The following is a 24,199-nucleotide window of genomic DNA, read 5'->3' as shown; positions in this document are numbered from 1 at the left end:
TTGATCTCTTTGGCTTGAGTTCGGTCAGCTTCTAAGTCTAAGCTTAGTAAGTTTCCCTTTCGAGGATCTTTTCTGTTTGGTAAAGAGCTTGGTAAGATTGATTAAGAGTCTGGGAGATACTAAGGTTCCTCGACTGCCTGAGGATCATCCTAGGTCCTCTGGTCGCAGTTTTCTTTCTAGTCGTGGATGTAGCAGAATTTTTTGTCGGCTTAGTAGTCTCGGTTCTTTCAAAGATTTCAGTCCTTTCGAGGTGCCCGGTATGGAGGCAGAGATGCGGGTACTTTCTTTCAGTCCCCTGCGTGCCCTTCCCATTGAAGGTCTGTGGTCCTAACCTCTAATTCCTGTGGGAGCTTGCTTAGCTCAGTTTTATTGGAGGTGGGCCCAGAATACCTCAGATCAGTGGGTTCTCTAGGTTATTCGCGATGGTGTACACCTTAGAATTTGCGCAGCAGCTGCCAGATGCGTTCCTGGAGTTTCCCTGTTCTGGTCTCAAGGCAGGATTGGTCAGAGATATCTTGGAGAGGCTTCTCAAATTAAAGACTTTCTGTCCCATTCCACCCTCGGAGATCAGAACAGGTTGCTATACCATTTACTTTGTCGTCCCAAAGAAAGAAGGGTCATTCTAACCAATTTTGGATCTCAAAGCGGTCAACCGGATGCTCAAGGTCTCCAGTTTTCATATGGAAACTCTTTGCTCGGTCATAGTATCTGTTCATTCAGGGGCGTTGTTAACGGCTCTAGACTTAAAGCATGTCTGTACATCCTGATTCGGCCATTCCACCAGTGGTTTCTTTGCTTTGCGGTTTTGGGCAAGCATTATCAGTTTTGTGCTTTGCCTTTCGGCCTGCTACTGTTCCTTGTACGTCATGAAGGGCATGGTGGTGGTTGTGGTGGCAGTTGCTCTCAGAAAAGAGGACATTCTAGTTCATCCTTACCTGGATGATCAGGGCAAAGTCGTATCGGGAGAACCTGCAGGTCACAGCTCAAGTAGTCCAGTTTCTTCAGTTTCTCAGATGGGTGGTCAACCCTCTCAAGAGTCATTTAGTGCTGTCTGACTCTCAGCTATCTCAGGATCTCCTTTGATACTCTTGAGGGGCGAGTGTTTCTTCCACAGAGCAGAATTGTCAAACTGCAGGATGAGATTCGTAGCCTTTCGCACACAGTACCGGTTTGCACAGAAGAGTACCTTCAGGTCCTAAGGTCCATGGTGGCAACGATAGAGGTGGTTCCTTGGACCAGAGCACACAGAAGTCCCTCTTCCCATTGGTCTCCGCAGATGGATTCTCTGAATGTCAGACTGCTGCTTGGAACTCTGGAGCATTTGAGTCTCCATTGGTGGCTTTGGATGCAAAATATGGCCAAGGGTGTTCCTTTGGATCCACCTCGGTGGATAATAGTAACAACCAATGTCAGCCTCAGGGGCTGGGGGGCTTACTGTATGGGGCATCTTGCTTAAGGCTTTTGGTCCCAGGAAGAAGTGTGCTGTTCAATCAATCTGTTGGAAACAAGAGCAGTTCGTTTGGCCCTGCAGGCATTTCATCAGCTAGTTGAAAACAAGCCCATGCGTGTTCTTTCGGACAGTGCAACGGCAGTAGCTTATGTCAATTGGCAAGGAGGGACAAGGAGTCGACAGTTGGAACAGGAAGTAGCTCTTCTCATGGTTTGGGCAGAACATCATATCTCGGAGCTGTCAGCGTCTGATGTGGCAGGGACGACAAAAGTTTAGACAGACTTTCTCAGTTGCCACACTCTGGACCTGGGAGAATGGGAGCTCAATGTGGCAAGCTGTTGTGAATTACTGGGGTCTTCAGTCATGGATCTTATGGCAACAAATCTTAATTCCAAAGTGCTGCGATTCTTCAGTCACAGGAAGGATCACAACGTGAAGGGCATAAATTCTCTTCTTCAGCGTTTCCTCCATGGCCTCTTCTAGAGCATCTCATTCAAAGGATCAAGGTGCACAGGGGTCTCGTTATCTTGACAGCGTTGGATTGGCCCCTGAATTGATTTGCTCTTTTATTTATTTAGTTTATATCATTTATACCCCACAGTTTCCCACCACTGGCAGGCTCAATGTGGCTTACAACATTTAGGAAACATACAGTAAAGTACAATAAAGTGATAGGGATATGGATGGCGTAAAGTTACAGGGGCAAGATAAAGTAATTGAGTTCACAAAATCTTGATAGGATTTGTAGTCCAGGAATCACGGATGCAGGACTGGATCTTTAGGGTAAGCTTGCCCAAATAAGTAGGTCTTGAGAGACTTCCTGAAAGTCAGATGATCGTGAACCGTCTTTAGGCAATGCATTCCACAAATGAGTGCTGATGTAGGAAAAGGTGGAAGCGTATGTGGTTTTTCTGACCAATGACAGGTCGTTTATGACCTATGAACTGCATAGCTATAAGGCTCAAACTTCAGCATTCTGTGTAGTATGCTGAGAGCTGTGGAAAGCAGTGAATGCAAGGTTGTGCTGTCCCAGCAAGGAGCACTCTTCCCCCCCCTCCCTGGCAGAGCCGGTGCCACTTATTCAACGATTCACAAGGACACAAGAATGAATGTATAGTTTGAGAGTTAAGACATGTTGAGGTTTAGAGATAACACTATGATAAACATGGGTACTAGAGAAATTCCTATAACAAAATGGCGACTGCAATCCTTTGTAAAAACCTTGGAGGTGCTGAAGTTCTATAAACATTGTTCTATGTTTCATAACATTCGGATAGTATGTTCTATTTTATGTAAACAATGAAGTAAGACAGACAATTAGCTGAAATTGCAAGTTAGGAGGGGATTGATGCCCAATCCACTGTATATAAGGCACTGCTGTTCTGTATCTAGTCAGAGGGCTGAGATGATCAACCAAGTGACTCTTCATCACAGAGGTCTCCCTCTCGTAACAAATTGCTGTTGCCTGATTTCTTTACTATTCGTTACCTGCCTGATTGCTTTGTTATTACATGATCACTTTGTCTGATTACTCTGATTATTCTGATTACTCTAATTACTCTGATTACACTGATTACTTTGATTACTCTAAATACTTCGCCTGATTTATTTTGCCTAATTGCCTTATTGCCTTATCATCTATAATTGATAAGTAATAAAGACTTTTCCTTTAGAAGAAACATAGTCTCCGTCCTCTCTAATTTCTCTGTTCTTTCTGTCCTGTCACACTATATTTTGGGAATGGCTGGTCCACTGTATCTTGGGGTAAGTGTTGGGAGACAGAAACCCTATTGCCTCACATGTCCAAATTATTATATTCCTTATGATAAGTGGAAGGATAAGAAGGAAGACTATTACAGCCTTCTCTGGGACTGGGTAGTTATCAGGGGAGGACCGTATTATGGCCATCCCTAAGACTTCACTATAAACACCCCGCAGACCTTGCTATGCCCATCTTGTGCGTCTTCTAGTGGACACTCCGTTAAAGCTTCCAGAGTCTCCCAGCCTTCTGATCCAGGATCCAGTAGTTCATCCAGATCCAGCTTGATTTTTGTCTTATGGTTTGGCTCTCGAAAGGGCACTGTTGACAGAGAGGTTCCTCCGCCAATGTGATTGCCACAATGCATCATTTGCTACATCGATCGACTTCTCTGAATTATATTCAAACTTGGCGTATTTTCGAGTCTTTGTGTGACGACCGAGCCATTTCTCCATTTCGAGCTTTGGTGGCACAGGTCTTAGTTTTTTGCAGGAGTGTTTTGATAAAGGCTTGGCTTTTCTTAAGGTGCAGATTGCAGCTTTATCTTGTTTTCACGGTCATATCAAAAGAAAACCTTAGCTAGGTATCCAGACGTGGAGCGGGTCTAATTTGTCCTCCTAGATCGTTTTTCCTGCTTGGGACCTCAAATTTAGTTCTTTTGGTCCTTTTGAGCCTTTGACACCTTGCTCTCTTAAAGATTTGACGCTGAAGACGGAATTTTTACACGTATCCTGAGTTGCAGGAGTTTTTCTGTTGCTTTTTTTGGAGTTTTAAAAGGAACAGGTAGTTTCTTTCCTTCCTAAGGTCTTGTTGAGATTTCATTTGAGCCAAACAGTGGTTTTGCCGGTACTAGGTTCTTCTCCAGATCAGAAGACCGGCGACATTGGTGTAAACTGGATGTCAGGAGAGTTCTTAAGCAATATTTGCATTCAACGGAGGAATTTAGACAATCGGACCATCTTTTCCTGCTGATTGAGAGTCACCACAAAGGCTTGGTGGCATCTAAACCCACCATTTATAGGTAGCTTAAGGAGGTGATTACTTCCAGTTACCTTCTTTCCAGGAAACCTATTCCAGAAGGATAAAAGGGCTGAGGGATTCTTGGTGCCGCCTTTGGAAATATATAAAGCAGCAGCAGCATGGTCTCCCTTGCATTCTTTTTCTAAGTATTACAGACTTAATGTTCAGCGTCGTCAGTATGCAGCTTTTGGCACAAGTGTGCTTATGATGGAATTACTAGGGTCCCTTCCATGAATGTACTGCTTTGTTACTTCCCATCAGTCACTTTCTGGGCCGAACCAGAGGGATGCTAAAGAAGGAGAAATTAGATCTTACCTGCTAATTTGATTTCCTTTAGTCCCTCTGGACCGACCCAGATCCCTCCCTATGCTATTGCTTTTAATTAGATTATTTCCAGTTCTTTAAGGTCAACATGATTTACAGGTTCTTTAGGTTCCGTGTAGAGCTGCTTTGAGCATTTGTGGTTTGTCGAGAGTTAAAAAAAAAAAAAAAAAAAACAGAGTGAATTAAGTATTCTAAAAAGATATTTATCTATGAGGGTGTGCTTGTATATTAAGAGTGAATGTTTGAGTTCACTGGTTGCACAGAAGCTGCTCACTCTTGTTTGTTTTTTTTTCTCCTGCTTTGTAAAGATAATACCAAATCTTCCTCTAGCTAGCCAATGCTCTTATTGGCTCTCACAAGTCAGAGTTCTCAGTCTCCACCTGCTGGAAGGCGTGCACATCCCATCAGTCACTTTCTGGGCCGGTCCAGAGGGACTAAAGGAAAGCAAATTAGCAGGTAAGATCTAATTTCTCTCTTTTTTTTTTTTTAATGGCCACTTGCTAGATGTTTGTGCCCTGTTCATTTATCTGTTGGCCCATTTAAAAAAAAAAAAAAAAAGTCCAAGTGAAAAACACAGAAAATCAAGCCATTGGGATGTACGAAGAGCCAGCATTCTTAGTAGACTGGCCACAGACATTCCACAGAGCACTGAGACACCCTAGAGGAGACTGCAGTGGACTTCACCTAAAAGCTCCCAGGTACACATCTCACCATTGCTCTCTTATATCGTATGGTGAGCCCTCCAAAACCCACCAAAAACCTACTGTAGACAACTACAGTAGCCCTTATGGCTTTAGGTGTCACCTATATGTAGGTACGGTAGGCTTTTGGTGGGTTTTGAAGGGCTCACACTTTCTTCTTCTACTACTGTAACAGGTAGAGTGGGCTATTGGCCTGGGTCCCCTTCTACACAGTACACTGCACTACTCCAGTAGGCTACTCCAGGGATCTGCTTGCTGCTGTAATAGGACTGGCTATAACATCTGAAGCTGTCATAGAGGGTGGTATATACTGTTTCTTTCACATCTTTGGGGGGTGGGGAGGGGTGGAGACGACGGGGGGAGTAAGGGGAGGTCATTCCTTTATTCCTTCAATGGTCTTCTGTCACCTTCAAGCATGCTGTAGTCACACCACTCCTCAAAAGACCGTCACTAGACCCTACCTGTCCTTCCAACTACCGCCCCATCTCCCTCTTACCCTTCCTCTCCAAGATACTTGAACGTGCCGTTCACAGCCGCTGCCTTGATTTTCTCTCCTCTCATGCCATCCTCAATCTGCTTCAATCCAGTTTTCGCCCTCTACACTCGACAGAAATGGCACTCACTAAAGTCTGTAATGACCTGTTCCTTGCCAAATCCAAAGGTCACTACTCCATCCTCATCCTCCTCGACTTATCCGCCGCTTTTGACACTGTCAATCATAATTTACTCCTTGCCGCACCCTCCTCATTTGGATTCCAGAGCTCTGTCCTCTCCTGGTTCTCCTCTTATCTCTCCCACCGTACCTTTAGAGTACATTCTCATGGATCTTCCTCTACCCCCATCCCTCTCTCTGTTGGAGTTCCTCAGGGATCTGTCCTTGGACTCCTTCTTTTCTCAATCTACACCTCTTCCCTGGGCTCGCTGATCTCATCTCATGGTTTCCAATGTCATCTTTATGCTGATGACACCCAGCTTTATCTCTCCACACCAGACATCACTGCGGAAACCCAGGCCAAAGTATCGGCCTGCTTATTCGACATTGCTGCCTGGATGTCCAACCGCCACCTGAAACTGAACATGGCCAAGACCGAGCTCATTTTCTCCACCCAAACCCACTTCTCCTCTCCCTCCACTCTCTATTTCAGTCGCTAACACCCTCATCCTCCCCGTCTCATCTGCCCGCAACCTCGGAGTCATCTTCGACTCCTCCCTCTCCTTCTCTGCGCATATCCAGTAGACAGCCAAGACCTGTCGCTTCTTTCTCTATAGCATCAGCAAAATTCGCCCTTTCCTTTCTGAGCACACCAACCGAACTCTCATCCACTCTCTCATTACCTCTCGCCTTGACTACTGCAACGTACTCCTCACTGGCCTCCCCCTTCAATCCGTTCAGAACTCTGCTGCGCGTCTTATCTTCCGCCTAGACCGATATGCTTATATCACCCCTCTCCTCAAGTCACTTCACCGGCTTCCGATCAGGTACTGCATACAGTTCAAGCTTCTCCTACTTACCAATCTGTACCCTCATCTCCCCTTACGCTCCTACTCGTAACCTCCGCTCACAGGACAAATCCCTCCTCTCAGTACCCTTCTCCACCACCGCCAACTCCAGGCTCCGCCCTTTCTGCCTCGCCTCACCCTATGCTTGGAATAAACTCCCTGAGCCCATACGCCAAGCCCCCTCCCTGCCCATCTTCAAATCCTTGCTCAAAGCCCACCTCTTCAATGTCGCCTTCGGCACCTAACCATTATACTTCTATTCAGGAAATCTAGACTGCTCCAATTTGATTGACTGCACTTTTTGTCCTTTAGATTGTAAGCTCCTTTGAGTAGGGACTGTCCTCTGTGTTAAATTGTACAGCGCTGCGTAACCCTGGTAGCGCTTTAGAAATGTTAAGTAGTAGTAGTACTTAGGGCACTTTTGTGGCTAAATTGTTATTAAAACAGGTCTAAACCAAAACATCTTAGTTTTAGTCCTGGACATTTTCGTTTTGTTCCATTATGGCTGTAAAACGTCCGAAGTCTTAGGAACACTCAAATCCCGCCCTTAACATGCCCCCTTGAGAATCGGATGCACTGCAAACAAACAGCATAGAAAAAATGGGTTTCAAAAATACCAATGTGGCTGTTCTGGCGAGAAAAACGTCCAAATGCTGCTTTATGCCACTTTTTAGATGTTTTTCTCTTTTGAAAATGAGAATGTGTGTAACAGATTTTTAAATTGTTAATGTTATTTAAGGGACAAAGTTATGCAACATCCATATCACCCATAAGAAAAAGCAACGGCCCCCTAAATTTAATCTTTCACATCGCAGTTGAGGAATCAGCCCGCTGTTCTTTGTAAAACTACTTTAATTCAGACACATTTGTAGATTTTTGTGTACGACCTGCTCATTTCAGATTCTGCCACAGCATCTCTATTTGGGTTCAAGTCAGGACTTTGACTAAGACAGTCCATATCTTTAATGTTGTTCCTTCTCAGCCATTCAGATGTAGACTTGCTTGTGTAGTTTTGCTGTAATAACCCATTGCTTCAGCTTTAATGTCTGGATATATAGTTATCTGTACACTGTGATCTAGGTATTATAAACAGATAATCCAGCTGGTTTTTGACACGTATACAATGATGTGCCACTTTGAGTGAAGTCCTAGCAATTTTAGCGGAAAGAAATGGATATGTGCGAAACATGATTTACATATTCCCCATCTATCTAAAGGTGGGTTTCTGTCAGGTACTTGTGACCTGGATTGGCCACTGTTGAACGGGAATACTGGACTAGCCGGACTATTGATCTGACCCAGTATGGCTATTTTTATATTCTTATGTGATGTGTTGAACGTGTCCTCTCCTTAATCATGTTTTCATTTGTAACAGTTGCTCTCACCTGAAGATTTAGTGAACGCCTGCAAGATGTTAGAAGCACTGAAGCTGCCCTTAAGGTATGTGCCTTTGAAAAAGCCTGAGGTTGGGCTTGTGACGTGACCACTGGTGATTTGAATGGGGAGAGATTCCACAGTAGCTTTCCTTCCTTAGTCTGATTGTCACATGCATACAGGAACTCTTTTGTTCTGTCCCTTCAGGATGTCCTGTCAAGTTTCGATTCCCTGTTGGAATCCTGTGCTGTTTTCTCTTGTTGGGCCTTGCAGCATTACTTCATTACCAGACTCTAAGAGGATAATTTTATAACAGGATGACTTTGTGAGACGTTCAAAAAAGATGCCTATTTTAGGCTTATTGTATAAAGATGAAGTGGGTACCTATGTGCCTTTAAAAAAAAACAGGCTCCCAGATCGAGCCCTAATAGCGTATAAATGTACCTCTGCTGGGAGAAAGATGTAAAGTTGTGCATGTACTCTAGACATGTGTGCATGTATTTTGTAAAATATACATGTACATCACAACTGCGCCCTTGCTATACCCAGTCTACACCCCAGGAACACCTACACACAGTTCATGTAAAAGTAGGTGTACACTTTCCATTCATGTATTGGTCGTGCAGTTTTACAAAAGACTTTTCTGTTCTGAGAGGGTTTTTTTTTTTCAATAATAGGAATATATTGTAGGATTCCCTCTGGTTATTAGGTGGAGAGCAGGCTATAAGAATCAAAGCTTCTGTCCTATGTTTGAAGTATCTTAGTAGGTAGTACAGGTTTTTTTTGTTTTATGTGAGGTGTGGTCTTTGTGACCAATATTTGACATTTTATGGGGGGGGGGGGTTCTTTCTCAATGGGGAGGGGCGTGCTGGGGAGATTCCGTGCTGTTAGTGGAATATCAGTGCTTTTCATATTAATAGATTTTTTTCTTTTTTTTTTTTTTTCAATCCTCCATTCACCGATACAACTATGTATTCTGTTTTTGTCTATTTTTACTAGCTTCACCATGCACAGAATTCAAATAATGATGGGGAGGGGTACTTGAATGGGGTTGGATATGTTTAATAGTGCGTATTAACAAAACTCAAATACACATTGTACTGTTTACTTCTTTGTTTATTGACTTCTTTAATAATGCAAAGATTTAATAATAAAAGCACTTTTCTGCAAGTAAAGGAGGCTTGCATACAGAAAAGTGTTATCAAATTACTTCCTATGAGGGTTAACTTTATAACAGGGCACCTAGGCTAACAAGGTACATAGATGCGTATCTTGTGCCCATTTTATAATGACCCATGTATAATACACTCTGTAAAATATAAAAGGATCACTTACTTCTCCCCAGTAGCTAGATACTAATATCATACCAAATTGATATGTGACTCTAGAACCTAATAATGGCAACATGTATGCCTATGCACCTTTTATACATTTATCCCAGAGAAAGCAGGTGCTCACATTTACAACCCCTCCAAGTCACGAGTGATTGTGTGTGTGCATTAGAGGTGTGCACAGGGACGTAATCTGGTCCCCATCCCCACCCATCAATTCTTTTCCATTCCTGGTCAATTCTTCTCCATGCCCATCATATTGGTACCATCCCCAGTCAATTCTTTTCCGTTCACATCCCATCTCCATCATATTGCTGTTGTCCATGCAAAACATAAAATGTGTCTTATAACTTGTTAAAATTTAACATTAAAACGATAGGCATTCCTTTCTTAAGTATGCAAGATTTTTTAAATTGTTTCTAAGTTTTTCTTTTTGTTTTTGTTTTTTTAGCTGAGGTGCTGATGTTTTCAAGTTTTCAGAGTTGAGGTGTGCATGGGGACATAATCTGTTCCCCATCTCCTTCCAATACACCTGATGCTGTCCCCATTCACTTTGGATTCATCCCCTCCCCTCCCCGCAGTATTAGTGACTGTTGTGTTACCAACACCGTGGGTATCCCATTGTCCTCTTCCCCGTGCACACCTCGAGTGTGCATGTGCATATGTGCCAGTCCTGCCCGTGCACTGCCTATTGTTACTCTGGGGACACCTTCGTGTATATCGTGTGGAGAGACGCTGTGTTAGGTGATGTTGACCAGAGTGTGTGAATAAGAAAGGTTTAAGTGTGTTTTTTTTTTTGTTGTTGTTGAAAAGCTTCTCTAGTACTTGCAGTGGCGTACCTAGCGTACTTGACACCCGGGGCCGACCTTTTTTTAACCCCCCCCCCCCCCCCCCCCCCAATGAAAAAATTATTTATAGCAATAATCATTAAATGAGATAAATGGTCAGAAAAGAAACAGAGAACATTTTCTTTTATTGAAACTTGCATATGTAATCATCGTGCCAGACCTTTCCATCTAGAGTAGAGAGCTGCACGGGAACGGGGTTTGCGGGAATCCCGCGGAACCCGCAGGATTCCCGCGGGGACGGAGGCAGTTCTTGCAGGGTTCCCGCGGGGATGGAAGCAGGTCTGCGGGGTTCCCGCGGGAACGGAGGCAGTTCCTGCGGGGATGGAAGCAGTTCTGCGGTCTTCTCGTAGAAGTGTAAGCTGCACCTGCACCAGCCTCTCATCTACCGAATACCAATTTCTTTGAGTGCTGTCTTCTCCTCCTCTTCTTCTTCCTTGCTTTAACAGCACAAATGTGGAAAGTCTTCCATTAAGCAGGTGGTAGAGTCACAAATGATGATGGAATTCAAAAAGGCATGGGATGAACACAGAGGATCTCTAATTAGAAAATGGAAGTTATATAAAACCTAACCTTAAATGGCTGCATGTGTGTGGATGTGTCAAGTGACGCATAGATGGCGATTCTGGCTGTGATGAACTAGGGCTGATACCTGGCAGACTTGTATAGTCTCTGTCTCATACATGGCAATCTGGTTTAGGATGGGCTGGAAAGGGCTTAGACAGCAACTTCAGTGGCTGGAACATGAGGACAGTGCTGGACAGACTTTTATGTACCATTAAATTCTTACGGGGATGGGTGGGGATGGGTTAAATTCTTGCGGGGACGGGTGGGGATGGGTAAGATTCCAGCGGGGACGGGTGGGGACGGGTAAGATTCCAGCAGGGATGGGCGGGGATGGGTAAGATTTCTGTCCCTGTGCAACTCTCTAATCTCTAGAGTCTAGTCTGCCCCCTCTCTCTTCCCCTTTCCATCCAGCTGCGCAGTCTGCTCTCTCCCTTCCATCCAGCATATGCCCCCTCTCTCTCTGCCCCTTTCCATCCAGTATCTGCAGCCTCCCTCTGCCCCTTTCCATCCGGCGTCTGCCCCTCTATCTGCCCTGTTCTTCCAGCATCTGCCCCCTCTCTCTGCTCCTTTCCATCCAGCTGCACGTGTGCGTCTTCACTTTCTCTCCCTTCCATCCAGCTCCCTCTCTCTCTCTGCCCCTTTCCATCCAGCCGTGCATGCATCTGCCCTTTCTCTCCCTTCCATCAGGGTCTTTCTCTCCCTTCCATCAGGGCCATCCGGCCCCAAGTCTGTCCCTTCCATCCATCCAGCATGTCCTCTTTCCCATCCAGTGTTCTTGCCCCCCCCCCTCAGTCCTTTCACATTTTGTGACCCTCTCCCATGCTGCCGCAACCAAACTAGTAGTAGCAGCAAGCAAATGCAATATTCCCTGTCATCAAGCCGATCAATCCATAGACTGGTGGGTTGTGTCCATCTACCAGCAGGTGGAGATAGAGAGCAATCTTTGCCTCCCTATATGTGGTCATGTGCTGCCGGAAATTCCCCAGTATGTTCTCTATCTCAGCAGGTGTGTGGTCACACAGCAGCAGCTCTGGCTAGGTCTCCAAGCCTAATTGTTTAGGTTTTGTTGAGTTCCTGGGGTTGAGGGCTCATGAGCAAGTGCAAACCTGGTGGTGCCAGGTCCCTCCTTTTCTCCCCCCTCCCGCTGGCTCCGTTAAAAAAAAAAAAAAAATTTAAACGTTCAAAAAGGACGTCCATTTGCAGCTGCTCACTGGAACAAGTCGTCGCTGCTCGGAGCAAGAAGCAGGTAATTTTTACCTTTTACCAGCGGGCAGGGGGTTCCCCGAACGGTCTCCACGTGGCGATGGCCGCGGATGGCAAGGGCACGAAAAGACGCTTCCCGGAACGCGTGCGCACGCCTAGCGGGGAAGCAGGGGGCTCAAAGGTAGAGTCACCTTTTTTGGGCGCCCTTTCGGAGCCAGGAGAGTTCCCCGGTTTTTCCTCCGGCGCGGCGGCCTTTCCCACCTTAGGCGCCCATCCCCCGCTGGCCGCCCTCCCGGTCGTGACCGGCCACGCTGCTTGGACGGCGTCTTCTTGGGCCGCCCTCGAGGGGGGAGACGTTAACAGCTTGGTCGTCCTTGACTCGGGCGACGGTAAAAAGGTGGCAAAATTAAAGCGCCATTCTTCCCGCACGGCGGCTCCTCGGAGTTTCGCGCCGGACGCCATTTTGGACGCGCAACACTCCTCTCCCCCACTCCTGGGAGCGCTGATGGAGGGCGCCTCTAGGGCCGCGGCACAGGCTGCAGAAATGCACAGACTGGGGGGTTTCTCCCCTGAGTTCATTTTGCTGCTGCATCAGGCCTTTCTTATGCAGAACTCTGCCCCTGCTCACCTCTCTGATAGGGGTGATGAGGCCTCTATGCTTAAGCGCCCTCGGGTGGATCTTCCACCCCCGGGGGACTCGGTCTCCTCTGATGTGGATGACAGCAGCGTGTCTGAGTTCTCCCAGAGATCCTTAGCGGACTCTGGAAGAGACTGATCCTCGCTCGGATGGAGCGGACGACCCCTCTGCAGCACGGCTTTTTCGCTCAGAGGATTTGCCCAACCTGCTTGTGCAGGCCATGAGCATTTTGAAGATTCCCTCTCCGGAGGAAGGCCCTCTCTCAGCCTCTACTGGCTCCGCCATTATGCTGGGAACGAAGTGCCCGCCTAGAACCTTCTACGTTCATGAAGCCATGCAGACCTTAATTTCATCGCAATGGGATGCCCCTGAAGCGAGCCTGAAAGTAGCCAGGGCCATGTCCTGTCTGTACCCCTTGCCTGAGGGGGAACGGGAAGCCTTTGTGTGGCCCACGGTAGATTCCTTAATCACTGCCGTGACTAAGAAAACGGCGCTGCCGGTGGAAGGTGGCACTGCCCTGAAGGACGCTCAGGACAGGAGAATGGAGGCGGCTTTAAAGTCGTCCTTTGAGGCGGCCGCTCTGAGTTTGCAAGCCTTGGTTTGCGGCTCCTACGTGGCTAGGGCATGCCTGACTGTTTTGCAGCAGGCTTCCCCCTCGGATCCTTCCTGGAGGGCAGAATGGCCGACCCTGGAGTCGGGTTTGGCCTACTTGGCAGACTTGCTGTATGATGTTTTGAGTGCCTCGGCCAAAGGTATGGCTCAGACGGTCTCTGCGCAGCGGTGGCTCTGGCTTAAGCACTGGTCTGCTGATCATGCCTCTAAATCTCGCCTAGCCAAGTTGCCTTTTAAAGGCAAGCTGCTCTTTGGGGACGAGCTGCACAAGATCGTGACGGAGCTCGGCACGTCCAAGGGCAAGAGGTTGCCGGAGGTCAGGACTCGGGCCGGCAGTGCCTGTCCTGGTTCCTCTAAGGGCCGATTCCAGGAAGCCTGTCAGTATCGCCCGGGCAAGTCGGCCTCCTCTGCCTCTGCTTCCTTCAAACGGAACTTCTCCCCCAAGCAGCATTCCTTTCGCAGGGACCGCCGTCCCGGAGGTTCGTCCTCCGGCCCGCCCCCAGGGTCGCGTACCCAATGACGGGGACCTGGTCCATGGCCCAATGCAGATAGGAGGAAGGTTGTCCTCGTTTCTGGGCGAGTGGACCAGGGTAACTTCAGACGCTTGGGTTCTGGAAGTTATCAGAGACGGCTACAAGCTAGAGTTCTGCCGACCCCTAAGAGACGGGTTTGTAAACTCTCCTTGCAAGTCCCAGGTCAAAGCAGCTGCCGTGCAGCAGACTTTAAACAACCTGATCCGCCTGGGCGCGATGGTCCCGGTGCCAGTAGATCAGCTTGGCAAGGGGCGCTACTCCATTTACTTTGTGGTGCCAAAGAAAGAAGGTTCTGCTCGGCCTATTCTCGACCTCAAGGGAGTCAATCGAGCCTTGAAAGTTCGGCACTTCCGGATGGAGACCCTTCACTCCGTAGTAGCTGCGGTGAAAAAGGGAGAATTCCTGGCCTCCCTGGACATCAAGGAAGCTTACGTACATATTCTCATCTGGCCCCCTCATCAGCGCTTTCTGCGCTTTGCAGTATTGGGCCGACACTTCCAGTTCAGAGCCCTCCTGTTCGGGTTGGCTACGGCTCCGCGGACCTTCTCCAAAGTAATGGTGGTCATCGCGGCCTACCTCCGCAAGGAGGGAGTGCAAGTCCATCCTTATTTGGACGACTGGCTGAGCCGAGCCCGTTCCTACGCGGAGTGCGGGAGAGCTACAGACAGGGTCATTGCTCTTCTGAGCTCCCTGGGATGGGTCATCAACTGGGAGAAAAGCCAGCTGCGTCCGACTCAGTCCCTGGAGTATCTGGGAGTTCGATTCGACACCCAAGTGGGCAGAGTGTTCCTGCCGGACAACCGGAGCATCAAGCTTCGGACCCAGGTGGATCAGTTCCTAGCCTCCTCTACTCTTCGAGCTTGGGACTATGTGCAGCTGTTGGGCTCCATGACGGCCTCGATGGAGGTAGTGCCCTGGGCCAGGGCTCATATGAGACCACTACAGTACTCTCTTCTGCGGCGGTGGACTCCAGTCTCGGAGGATTACGCCGTACGACTTCCTTTGGATCCAGCGGTGCGAAAGGCGCTGAGCTGGTGGCTGAGGCCAGGCAAGCTGTCCGCAGGAATGCCTCTTACGACCCCGGAGTGGGTTGTCGTCACGACGGACGCCTGCTTGATGGGATGGAGAGCCCACTGCCTGGGACGGGCAGCACAGGGGCTCTGGTCTCCTGCAGAGACGAAATGGTCCATCAACCTCCTGGAACTCCGAGCCATTCGGTTGGCACTTCTAGAGTTTCTCCCGGTACTGGTGCTGAGGCCAGTACGGGTCCTGTCGGACAATGCCACGGCTGTGGCCTATGTCAATCGCCAGGGAGGTACCAGGAGCGCCCCTCTAGCCAAGAAAGCCATGAGGCTATGCCTGTGGACGGAAGCGAATCTGGAACAGCTGTCGGCGGCCCACATTGCGGGAGTCATGAATGTCAAGGCGGACTTTCTCAGTCGCCATACCTTGGATCCCGGAGAGTGGCAACTGTCTGCTCGGGCGTTCTTGGACATCATGAAATGCTGGGGCCGGCCGAGCCTGGTCTGATGGCGTCCTCGGCCAATTACCAAGTGCCGCGTTTTTTCAGGAGAGGACGGGACCCTCGATCTCTGGGAGTCGATGCTCTTCTCCAGCAGTGGCCGGCACAGGAGCTTCTCTACGTGTTTCCGCCCTGGCCCATGATGGGCAGGGTGCTAGGGCGGGTGGCAAAGCATCCGGGCCGGGTGATCCTGGTGGGTCCAGATTGGCCCAGACGTCCCTGGTATGCGGACTTAGTCAGACTCTCGGTGGACGGCCCTCTGCGGCTGCCAGCGGAGCGGGGCCTCTTACATCAGGGTCCCGTGGTATAGAGGATCCCTCCCCCTTTGGTCTTACGCTGGCTCTTGAGCGGAAGCGGCTGAGGAAGAAGGGCTTCTCAGACAAGGTCATCGCCACTATGCTGGGAGCAAGGAAGCGCTCTACTTCTACCACTTACGCCAGGGTTTGGCGTACCTTTGCTTTGTGGTGCGAGGCAGGCTCTGTATCGCCCTTCACTGCTCCAATATCTTTAGTGTTGGCGTTCCTGCAAGAGGGACTGGAGAAAGGCCTGTCGCTCAGTTTGCTGAAAGTCCAGGTGGCGGCTCTAGCTTGCTTCAGGAGTCGTCTGAAGGGGGCTTCCCTGGCTTCACAGCCAGATGTGGTACGCTTTCTCAAAGGAGTTAATCACCTGCGCCCCCCTCTGCACTCGATACTGCCTACGTGGAATCTCAATCTGGTGCTACGGACCTTGCAGAAGCTGCCCTTTGAGCCCTTGCCAAGGGCATCGCTGAAAGATCTGACGTTGAAAGCAGTCTTCCTGGTGGCTATCACATCAGCCAGAAGAGTTTCCGAGCTCCAGGCGCTCTCGTGTAGAGAGCCGTTCCTGCGATTCACTGAGGCAGGAGTATCGATTCGCCCAGTGCCTTCCTTCCTGCCCAAGATTGTTTCTCGATTCCATGTGAATCAGCAGCTTTACCTACCCTCCTTTCGTAGGGAGGATTACCCAGAGGAGTACCCTGCGCTCAAATACCTGGATGTTAGACGGGTCATCATCAGATACTTGGAAGTGACCAATGATTTCCGGAAGTCGGATCACCTGTTCGTGCTGTTCGCAGGCCCTCGTAAGGGTCTGCAGGCATCTAAGCCTACAGTGGCACGTTGGGTCAAGGAGACGATCGCGGCAGCTTATGTGGCGGCAGGGAAGATTCCGCCGATTCAGCTGAAGCCACACTACTAGAGCACAAGCAGCCTCAATGGCGGAGTCTAGATCTGTCTCCTTGGAAGAGATTTGCAGAGCGGCTACTTGGTTGTCGGCTCATACCTTCTCACGACATTACCGCTTGGATGTGGCTGCTCGGGCTGAGGCCCAGTTTGGGGCTTCAGTGTTGCGTTCAGGGATTTCCATGTCCCGCCCTGGGTGAGTACTGCTTCGGTACATCCCACCAGTCTATGGACTGATCGGCTTGATAATAGGGAAGGTAAAATTATGTATCATACCTGATAAATTTCTTTCCCTTAATCATAGCCGATCAATCCATAGCCCCTCCCAGATATCTGTATTGTTTGTGTTCTGGTTATAATTCAGGTTCAAGTTCAGTCTTCATTTCCTGTTCACGAGGACTTCGTGGTCAAGTTCTTCCAATTGAAGTCTCTTCGAGTTGAGACGATTTTGTGTTACAGTGAGCTGCTGCTTCCTCTCCCCCCGTTTTGGCGGTGGCTGGATTGATAACTAAATTATGCCGGCACTCCCGCTTCGTGCGGCTGTAGGGTAGCTTTGTATCCCTCCCGCTTCGGCGGTGTTAGGGTAAGCCAGCTCCTCCCGCGGTTGCGGTAGCAGAATAAGCCAGTTCCCCCCGCGTCGGCGGGTGTGGTTTCCCGCCCACCGCCCCGGCGGTGGTGCGCTGGAATATTTCCCCTCCCCCGCCTCGGCGGTGGTGAGCTGGGCAGAGTGTCCCGTTGTGGGTGTAATTCTCTGAGTGCTGAGTCCTGCGGATGGAGCTTTGATATCGACATACTGGGGAATTTCCGGCAGCACATGACCACATATAGGGAGGCAAAGATTGCTCTCTATCTCCACCTGCTGGTAGATGGACACAACCCACCAGTCTATGGATTGATCGGCTATGATTAAGGGAAAGAAAATTATCAGGTATGATACATAATTTTACCTTATGTGTAAAAAAAAAAAACACCAAAGCAGCACAGTGACAATTTAAATAAATAAATATTAAGATCGCATCGCAGGGCCTAATCTGCTAGTCCTGGAACGGAAGTCGAACGAATCAGAAGGCTCAAAGTGGAGGGGGTCAGCACCAACCTTGGAGCAGAGACACGGTTGACAATGTGACGATGGGTGATCCATTATATATCCACGCCAAAACATCCACTGTTTGATGCTGCGTGCTGCCGACGCTACCGGTGGACCAGCGGGGGTGGAGTGCAGCCTGGAAGTGAAAGACATGCAGACAGGCTGGCGGCGCATGAGCTGGGATGGAGAGAGGAGGAGGAGCAGAGCCAGCCACCTGGAGGAGAGGAGACGTCACTCCCGCAGGCGCAGTGGCAGGAAGACACACGAGCACTGGCACAGGGTGCCGCAGGGACAGAGGCCAGGAGAAAGGTGTTGAGTTAGGAGAGTTACAGTCGGGAGTCTCGCGATAGTAAGAGAGAGGAGCCGCGGCGCTAGGAGGAGACGCAGTGAGTGGTGCCGCTGAAGATGAAGACAGTGCAGTAGATAAGTTATTTAGTTAGGGGAAGGGCGAAGGCAGGGACTGACGAGGACCGACAGAGCAGAAACCCCCCCCCCCCCCCCCAATTGATTGCACCCGGGGCGGTCCGCCCCTACCGCCCCGCCCTCGGTACGCCACTGAGTACTTGGATAAATATAAGCAAGCTGGCATTGATTTAGTATTTTTATTAGTTTTGTGGTGTATTATGACTACAAACTCCTAATAATAATCGCCAACGGAGCAATAGGCAGTCGAATCTTTCATATATCAACACGCACATTAATAGATATTGATTGCGTGAAATATGAATTCTATTTAAATTATAAAGGAAAAGCCTCAATCTTGGCCGTGGACGGGGTTTATATGACTGTATTCCGTTTGTGAGACTGCCCAGAATTTTTCTAGCAGCAAGCTAAGTACCCATGAAATTTAATTTGATTAAAATAAGAAAATAGAAGTGGGTTACTTAATAGAGGTTTTTGAGCCAGTGATGATCAGGCGGTGCTCCCTAACGTTGTTTTACAACACAAGGAGCACACGCCAGGATTGAGGCTTTTCCTCTATAATTTAAATAGAATTCATATTTGACGCAATCAATATCTATTTAGGAGTCAAAAATTATATGTGTATTATGACTACAAACAGTAGGGGGGGGGTGTTTGTAAACTAGCCCTATAATTTGATATTAATTGCTGTTTGAATATCTTTTTAGGTGGAATTCTAGTTTTGTTTTTGTTTGCAAAAATGCTTTGAGAGTTTTGTTAAATATATTTTCAAAAATTAAACATTAAGGAAGCTTTTTACTAAAGTGTGTTAAACAGTTAATGCAGGAATTAACGTATGCTGTTAGTGTACGACTGCATTAACACTAAGGGGTAATTCTGTTTGGCCTAGCTCACACCTCATTCAGTTGTAGCTCAAGGTGACTCACATTCAAATACACTAGGTATTTCCCTGTCCCCAGATGGCTTACAATCTAAGGACCTTTTTTTAACTAAGCTGCGCTATAGGTGCACTAACGTTTTAGCACGTGCTAACGATAGAGACACCCATTATATTCCTATGGGTGTCTCTAGCATTAGCACGCTAAAACGTTTGCGTGCCTACAGCGCAGCTTAGTAAATAGGACCCTAAGTTTGTACCTGAGGTAATGGAGGGTTAAGTGACTTGTGGAAGATCACAAGGAGCAGCAGCAGTTGAATTTGAGCCAGGGTTCCCTGGATGTCAGCCCAGTGCTCTAACCACTAGGCTACTCATCTCCACTCCACTGTTCTGTAAAGAGGTCATCAAGAACATATATAAATGGCCAGAATGCCAGCATATGTATGTAGATACCAATATTCCAGCTATGCGCTGTTCTATAAAATGGCGCCTTAAATGCGATGTCACATAGTTTGAAGGTGAGCGTACACAATGGACAGAGTCTGGGTGGAATGTGGGTGAGGTGCACAATTACATATGTAAATTATAGAATAGTATAGCTTCTGTGCAACTTTTTAGCAATATAGTTGCAAGCTTTGACACTAGCTCTATGACTGGTGCATGTGGTCGCACCTAAAATATAGGTGGATATTTGCCTGCTACACTAGTATTCATTAAAGAATAGTAGGCACCTACTTTCCTTTATAAAATGGGTGCCTATAGGCACATCTTTATAGAATTACCTTGTTAATGCAGTGGCTTGACACTTAAAATTCAGGAATTAATGCATTCTAACTGCATAGTATGGAAAGGAGTTTGGAGTGGGTATGGACTGTGCCTTACAGATAATATGTAGTAACTTACTGTGCATTAACTGCTAATGTAGTGGAAAATAACAGAATATTTAACATTACCTCAGTTACCATGTGTTAATTTTTGCAGCTAACACAGTCGCAACAAGATTTTAGTGTATTTTAATAAAAGGGGCCCCTAAGAACTTTATTGAATGATTTCTTTTTTTTTAATATTCAGTTTTATCTTTTGATTAAAGGTGTGTGCACTATTTGAACGCCTTTTTATTCTGTAGCTCCATTCTTTTTCTTGCTCTTCTTTTTAACTCCAGTTGGTAAGGGTTAGCATTGTGTAACTCGGAAATGTTCTTAAAACTGAATCATGCAAAGTTAATTGTGGACATCTGTAAAGATCCACATGAGAGAGGTTATTTTTACTCATCGTGAAGAAATTATGGAATATTTTGCCAGTGGAAGTAACTTTTATAATGCTGAATCAGTTTAAAATTGAATGCAATGGGCTGGCTTGGTGGCTAAGCAGAAGTGACCTGGGTTCAGTTCCTGGGCCTAGCTTCTGCTCCGTGGGCTATCCAGAGCTGGGGATGCCGAGGAGGTGGTAGCTAGTTACTGCCTTTGTTCATCAGTGACACCTACTGGCTGGATTCAGAGTTCACTTGTTTTGGGTGCCAAACAGAGCCACAGGCTATATACCCTGGCAAAGGACTCTGGGTAATTGAGAGTGAAAACTTAGATGTCATATCGAAAATGCCCCTCTGTGTAATTTTGGAAGTATAAGTGTTTTGAAAATATGCCTCTTGGTCAGCTCCTGGAAGAGAATCACTTTAAAACTGTGGCAGAACTTCAGCAAGAATTGGGGTTACCTCCTACTCAGTTTTACTCATGGATGAAATTTCAGCATTCGATACTACACAATGAAGTAAACCTAGATGCACGTCTTAGTTTTAGGAAACTAGAACATATCAAGAGAGCTGAGCTCATTTTCACGTTTTGGTTTCCAAATACTATAAGCTGCTATGATCAGCCACAAAGGGTGCCAAATATTGGACATAAGAGTGGCACTGTGTTATAAGATTGTAATATGGAAATCTTGGAATTAGAATGGCAATTAAGTAAAGATAATGGTATTTGATTTGATTTTGTGTTGAGATCCTTAAAGCTTGTAATTGATAATTGAAAGACTCTACTTAGAGATGAGCAGGTGGTGGAACACCCTGTGTTTGCTTTGGAAATACGAAAGAGTGGTGGCAGAGAGAAGTAATTATTTTGTGAAGCTGCAAAGTAGGAGTCTAGACCTGTATATTGAAACCCACTTGAGTAACTCTTAATACTTAACCATACCAATGAATGACATTTTTTATGTAAACTACAAAACATTTGGGGCCCTATTTACTAAGCTGTGCTATCATTTTTAATGCATTCTCAACGCTAAAGACACCCATATATTCCTGTTTGTGTCACTAGCGTTAAGTGCGCGTTAAAAACACTAGCACACCTTAGTAAACAGGACCCCTGGGTTTTAGTTCTGGGCGCTTTATATTTCCTGATGATGCTTCCTTGTAAATATCTGGTCGCATATGTCTTCTTAAACCCTATTCACCTACAAAATTTCCTATCTGAAAAATCTGCAGCTTAATTGTACTTTTGGGGAAGGGGAAGTTATCAATGTGGGTTGTTAGTCGTGTTATTTTAGTGCAAGATCTCATTGCATAAAATGGGACTCTATGCAAAAATAACCCGATTTTACAGTAGCCCAAGTTGATAACTTCCCCCCTCCCCTTAATTTGGTCTTTTGAGTGGGTGGGTTATATAAATGGGGTTATATATAATTGGTTTGGCACCTCTTTAGAGTTAATGTTTACTTATTTTGTGTTAAGGTTTTTTTCTGTATGGATGTCTTTTCACTTGATGTGGGCTAGTTGCAATAACAAACTGTATTAATTATGCTTCCTTTTTTTTTTTTTTTTTTTTGCTAGTTTCCTTTCCCTTCTGAGTTTGTTGTCATGTGTAAACTCACTAAAAATCCAAATTAAAAAAATAAGGGCATTTGAACACAAAAACTCTTTCAACCTAAACCAAAGTATGTAACTTTTTTTAATTATTAGATTCCTACCTCTGTTTTTTTTTATAGCTATTTGTGTGTCTGGGGGCAGATGCAGAAAGCTACTGTGGACAGTAACAAGGGGTAGGCATGCAGGTTACCTGCCAAACAATGCAGAAACAGGTTGGGTGTGAGAGTTAGCTCACACCGTAGACGGCAGAATACATTAAAATAAATATAAAACAGGCTATTAGCTATTCAACCTTGATGTAGTGAAGTGTTTTAAGCAAGCACAACATGAGATCTCCAGGTCGGTCTGAGGTGGCACCAGAAGGGTTGTTTCACTCTCTGCATCAGGGAAAAAGCTAAGCTCCCCCCTACCAACATAGACCCCCATTCAGCCCCCTTCTTTTTTTCGGTGGGGGAAGTCAGTGGGGATGCTGCTAGTTACATGAGAATTGTTCTTTAAGTAGTGGGGAGAGCCATTAGACACCAGGGATTCTTTTTTTTTTTTTTTTTGGCGGAGGGGGAGGGTGCTGCTAGACATGCAATGACATGAAGGTGGATATTTTGTATTGAGCTTTGGATTACTGCCACTTTTTTTTTTTACATGGCAGTAATTTAAATGCCCATTGCATATTGCACAACTGAAGAATTTTTTATTGTAGCTTTCTGCATCAGCCCCAAGCGTGTGTAGTTGAATAAATAATGAACTGAGCTGTTTTCATAGATAAGGGGGAAGCCACTAGGTATAGGAAAATGTTTAAGTGTGCTTTAGCAGAAATTATCTTGAGCTTGTTTGGAGGTTCTAGCAAGGGAGCACAGCTATGACCACACTGGGATTCCCTTCCTTTGAATGCATCTGTCCTAATAACTTAATAAAATCATATAATTGCATTTTTTCTCTTTAATTTCTTATTTTTTTTATTCTTATTTTTTTTTTTATTAGGAAATAAGGTTTAAAGATTTTTGATAGCTCTAAAGGAGTGATAGGGAGAGTAGATGGCATGAATGGGCAGACTGGATAGGCTATATGGTCTTTATCTGCCTATGTGTTTCTATGTTTGTTTGTTTATTTATTTATTTATGACATTTATATCCCACAGTATTCCCGCCCAAGGGCAGGCTCAATGTGGCGTACAATAGTTAATAAGCAAACAATAGTACAAAATACAAGGTCACTATATCCTCCTTATATCAAAGGATTTTTTTTCCTGCCTTTTACTTGTAAAGAGTAAAATCTTGTTTGTCTAACAGCTATACTTAAAGGAATCAATTAAGATTCCATGGAAGCTTTTGTGACTCAGAAACTTTGTCCTGCAGCTGTTGTCATCAAAATTTGTACTCTTGGGTCTAAGTGTGAGCACTGTTATATTATAGAAAGTGTATGCCATTAATAAAGCCCAGCTTTTCCTTTCTTTTTCCTCATGTTGCTGTGTGTTACAGGTTGCGTGTATTTGACAGTGGGGTGATGGTGATTGAGCTGCAGTCTCACAATGAAGAGGAAATGGTGGCTTCAGCTCTCGAGACGGTGCGTGAACTTCACTTCCTCCCTCCCTTCCTCTACTCGTTAGCCCAGCCGGGGAACATACACACAATAGATGCAAAAGACAGAGTTCAGCATTTCCTTCTAATATTGGAAGCGGTGCCTTTTCCGTTTCCTACTTACACTATTAGTCTCAAATTTGTATTAAAAAATCAAGGTATCTTCCAAAATTTAAAGTTAAGATGGTTATTCTCCCCAGTAATACAGTACTTTGAGGGATGCTTGTAGAAATATCAAGAAAAAGTCCTGCTTGTGTAAACTGGCATTTGTCTTTAATGGCAGATATATCATCTTGTCGTGTGTTCTGGATGTGGTTGTCTAACAGCTATTATGTAGATAAACCTTTTATTCTGATCTGTTGCAGTGAAAACCCATGATTCGTGGGCTTTGACCTAAAGTCTTGTTTCTTTCCAGTATGTTTCAGAGGAGAAAACTATTATAATAAATATTTTATTGGAAGACAGATTACTTAGGTGTTTAGGTGCTATAATACCACACATTTCTTTACTGAATAAAGGATATGAAAGTGATAGAAAGCATTCACTCAGTGAAGCACAGATATATGCTAGGGAGAAAGTTTGTTTCTCCAGATCTGCTGGCATATTGAACTCTTGTGGCAAAGGATGCTCTCCATAAGAGCATTCCCTTGTATTCCAAATCTATCTGGCAGTGTTTCTTATCAGGGTGAGTGGAAATAGTAAGCTCCTCTAAGGTTTAGTGCCATTTTCCACCTTTGGGAGATCAGGGGGTTCTAGATTCCTGTCCCTTACAGTTCTGTTTTTTCAATGAGTGAAAAACAA

The 24,199-nt window shown here is 46.2% G+C and overlaps 1 protein-coding gene across 1 annotated transcript in view; it reads left to right on the top strand.

Moving 5' to 3' along the window:
- The window catches only part of VPS36 (vacuolar protein sorting 36 homolog), a 77,873-nt gene that overhangs the window by 50,253 nt on the left and 3,421 nt on the right, over window positions 1-24,199 (top strand). Inside the window, exons 11-12 of the mRNA XM_030200435.1 lie at window positions 8,130-8,194; window positions 23,300-23,384. Coding sequence (XP_030056295.1) covers window positions 8,130-8,194; window positions 23,300-23,384 — 150 coding nt within the window. The remainder of the gene's footprint in view (window positions 1-8,129; window positions 8,195-23,299; window positions 23,385-24,199) is intronic.

Source organism: Microcaecilia unicolor, chromosome 4 (genome assembly GCF_901765095.1).
Source record: "Microcaecilia unicolor chromosome 4, aMicUni1.1, whole genome shotgun sequence".
Taxonomy (NCBI): domain Eukaryota; kingdom Metazoa; phylum Chordata; class Amphibia; order Gymnophiona; family Siphonopidae; genus Microcaecilia; species Microcaecilia unicolor.
The sequence above is the reverse complement of the archived record's forward strand: the minus strand, read 5'-3'. Positions and strand labels throughout refer to the sequence as shown.